Below are 3059 nucleotides of genomic sequence, written 5' to 3'. Positions count from 1 at the left end.
CTGCTGTACTGGATGCCTTGGCAGACGAAGTAGAGACCCGCTAATGTCCTACTGCTAAGAGACTTATTCATTCCTTGCCACCTATCGCTTCATTGCCGGCCTTCGTCTGCAAGCTGATGTGTTCCTCACCTGGCACGCCTCTCTAAGCTCTTTCAAAAGGAGGATGTCATGTTCCTGGCAATCAAAGATCGGGGAACTTAAATAACTCAGCCATGTTTTATCAAGTCTATTTATTTGTGTTTATATAGGGTACCACAATTAATCTTTTCACACGAGTGACTCTATATGCTTATTTTCTCCAGGTATCTGTCACCCTGGCCTTAATAAAGGGCACACACGACTCTGGTGGTCATCAACCTGGCTCACACCTGAGTAAGTTGACCTACAATTTGGAAGGCTCTTCAGGACTGGGTGCATTTCTGCATCTCTGCCGAACAGGAAAGAGGGAGAAGAGGGGTAAAGCAGGAGACAGACAGCAGTACTGCCAAAGATTTCAATCACAGGGATGATTATGTGGCTTTTGTCGGACTTTATTGATCTAAATGAAATATTGTACAGTTTTATTTATACTAATAGTTTACTGACATTTTTCATGTGTTTGATTAGGTCATCGGTTCCCAACAGGGGGGTCGCGGCCCACAAGGGGGCCTCAGCGAGCTCTGTGGGGGGTCACGGCATATTTTGAAGGTTTGAGCAATGAGCATTAAATAAAACTCCTTAACTTTTTTCTGTTCAAAATTTACAAAATCTATATGAGTGAGTTCATCATGAATCCATTTTCCAATCCGTGTTTTTGTCTTATCCTGAACCACTATGGTACACCTATAATAAGTGTTTACATTGGGACTATTTTCCACTGGTTCGGATCGCTGCCGCTGCGGAGTATTACAGTACCTGCGTGACTCGTCATAGACGTACACAGAGAGAAGTAGTGGGGGCGTGTTTAACCTCAGACATAGCAATCGATCTCAGAGTGGCAGTGCTGAAGCTTTGAGGCCACAGTGACACCTTGTGGTGAGACCAAACACTACGCAAGAGTTTTGTGGACGTGACTTTACAGGTCAAGCAGGAAATAAATGATTTCTTATATCACAGTTTATGAGCTTTAAAGGGGAACTTGGCAACTCTAGCCATTTGTTGGCCGATCTTCACTTTTGTTGTTGCGTGTTGTCTCTACGAGCTCCCCCTACAGCTGTGGGACGTATATTTCACAACACTGTCGAAAATTCCTCATTTGCGGCACCCTCCTCCCCCCTTCTACCGCTCATGTGCATTTGTTATTATCGGAGCCGGACAACTTTATCATGTGGAGGTATGTCTACTGAGGTGGGAAACACATCACACACAGGATCATGTGGTGTGTGTGTTAATGTCAAAATGCTGAAGATGATTGGCCATAAAACATCAGCTGGTCGGGATTTCTGAACTGTCTGGGCACACATGAACACAATCTGCTGATAACAGACACTTTTACAGGGAAGCGCGTCAAATTATCCACTATTAACCACATTTTAGGCCATACATTGGAGATCCGTATACTCCACATTTGTGTCCATTTTAGTAAGAGATATTAGATTATATCTTACATGTTTAATTACATCCTAATAAATGAATAAAGTGTGTTGAAGGTTTGATATTGTGTAGTGTGTGATCCTCCATCAGCAGCTGCAGTTTCTCTCAGCTGTATCAGTGCAGTCACTGTGACGTCTGACTAACAGAGGTTTTTGTACGACTCTTTATCACTGTGTGAACACATACTGACTGTTGATATAGTGATAACTCTGACAGTAATAATCTCCTGTATCTTCAGTCTGGACTCCACTGATGCTCAGAGTAAAATCACTGCCAGATCCACTGCCACTGAATCTAGATGGAGTTCCAGTATAAAGGGTTGATGTATAATATATCAGGAGTTTAGGAGCTTCTCCAGGTTTCTGTGAGTACCAGTATAAATGATTATTACCATACACATTACTGCTGGTTTTACAGTTTATTCTGACTTGTTCTCCTGGTTGAACTGCTGATATTGATGGACTCTGAGTTACAGTGATCTGTCCTCTACACTCTGGAAGAAAACACACACAAAAATTATTAATATTTATTTCACATTTTGAGATAATTCATAATCATTATATAAACTGTACACAAACCTTGAATAAACAGTGCAATGGTCCAGATGAAGATGCAGATGTTGTTCATAGTTGTAGTTTAGTCTTGTGTGATGATGAAGAGTGTGTGTGTTCTGCTCTCAGTCATGAAGTGTTAAACTCACAGCACTATAAACACTCTCAGAGCACTGAAGCATGTGCTGACAATGCAAAGAAGTGGGCAGGATTTACAACAGCTTGTGCTGACAACACACTCATATACACTAGAGTTACACAATCATGACTTTATTTAGTGTGTTTATTGTGACTCCTGAGACACTGAGGATGTGCAGATGAACGTCCATCTCTGTGTCCATATTCAGTCATGTGACCATCATCACTGCTACACTTCCACTAGATGAAGCGCCATCACTAAAGTAAGATCATGAATCATGAGTGTGTTCAGAAAGTATCAGGACAAATTCAACAAAGTGAATTTATACATTATTATTTGTGCTTTTGAGTACTAATGTAACAGTTAAAGGGGGGGGGGGGGGTTGACTGCTTTTTTTTCTTTGCATGATTGTGTTTATGGGGTGCAATATAACATGTATTCGTGTTTTTTCTTTTTTAAAAAGTCTTATTTTTCATAAACTTCACGTTTATTGTCAGCCGCGCTCTCCTCTGTCCTCGAACGAGCGGTTCACTTCCTGAGTCTATGAAAACACTCCAGCAGAAACGGTCAGTGGGCTCAGATTGGTTAGTTTGCCCCAGTGTGTTGTGATTGGCTAAACTGTCGCTCACGTTGCCCGGAAGGTTAACGCCCATTACCTTTACGGGCGAAACATGTATGTCATGAGCTCCGGTCCAGATGTAAATATGCGTCGAACTGCAGTTTGAGGCAGAATCAGACCAAGAAAGCGGCGATGAAGAGAGTCAAACAGAACCTCACCACACACGGCTCTTACTAAA

At 42.0% G+C, this 3059-nt stretch overlaps 1 gene segment (V, D, J or C); it reads right to left on the bottom strand.

Annotated features, from left to right (window-relative positions):
- Positions 1 to 1739: 1739 nt before the first annotated feature.
- LOC120468080 (Ig kappa chain V region K29-213-like) lies at positions 1740 to 2432 on the bottom strand. The segment is given in 2 exon segments: positions 1740 to 2065; positions 2151 to 2432. Coding segments are annotated over 2 exon segments (375 nt in total).
- Between the last annotated feature and the right edge of the window lie 627 nt (positions 2433 to 3059).

This window comes from Pimephales promelas, chromosome 25, assembly GCF_988280905.1.
Source record: "Pimephales promelas chromosome 25, fPimPro1.hap1.1, whole genome shotgun sequence".
In the NCBI taxonomy this organism is placed as follows: domain Eukaryota; kingdom Metazoa; phylum Chordata; class Actinopteri; order Cypriniformes; family Leuciscidae; genus Pimephales; species Pimephales promelas.
This window is presented reverse-complemented; position numbering and strand designations above follow the sequence as displayed.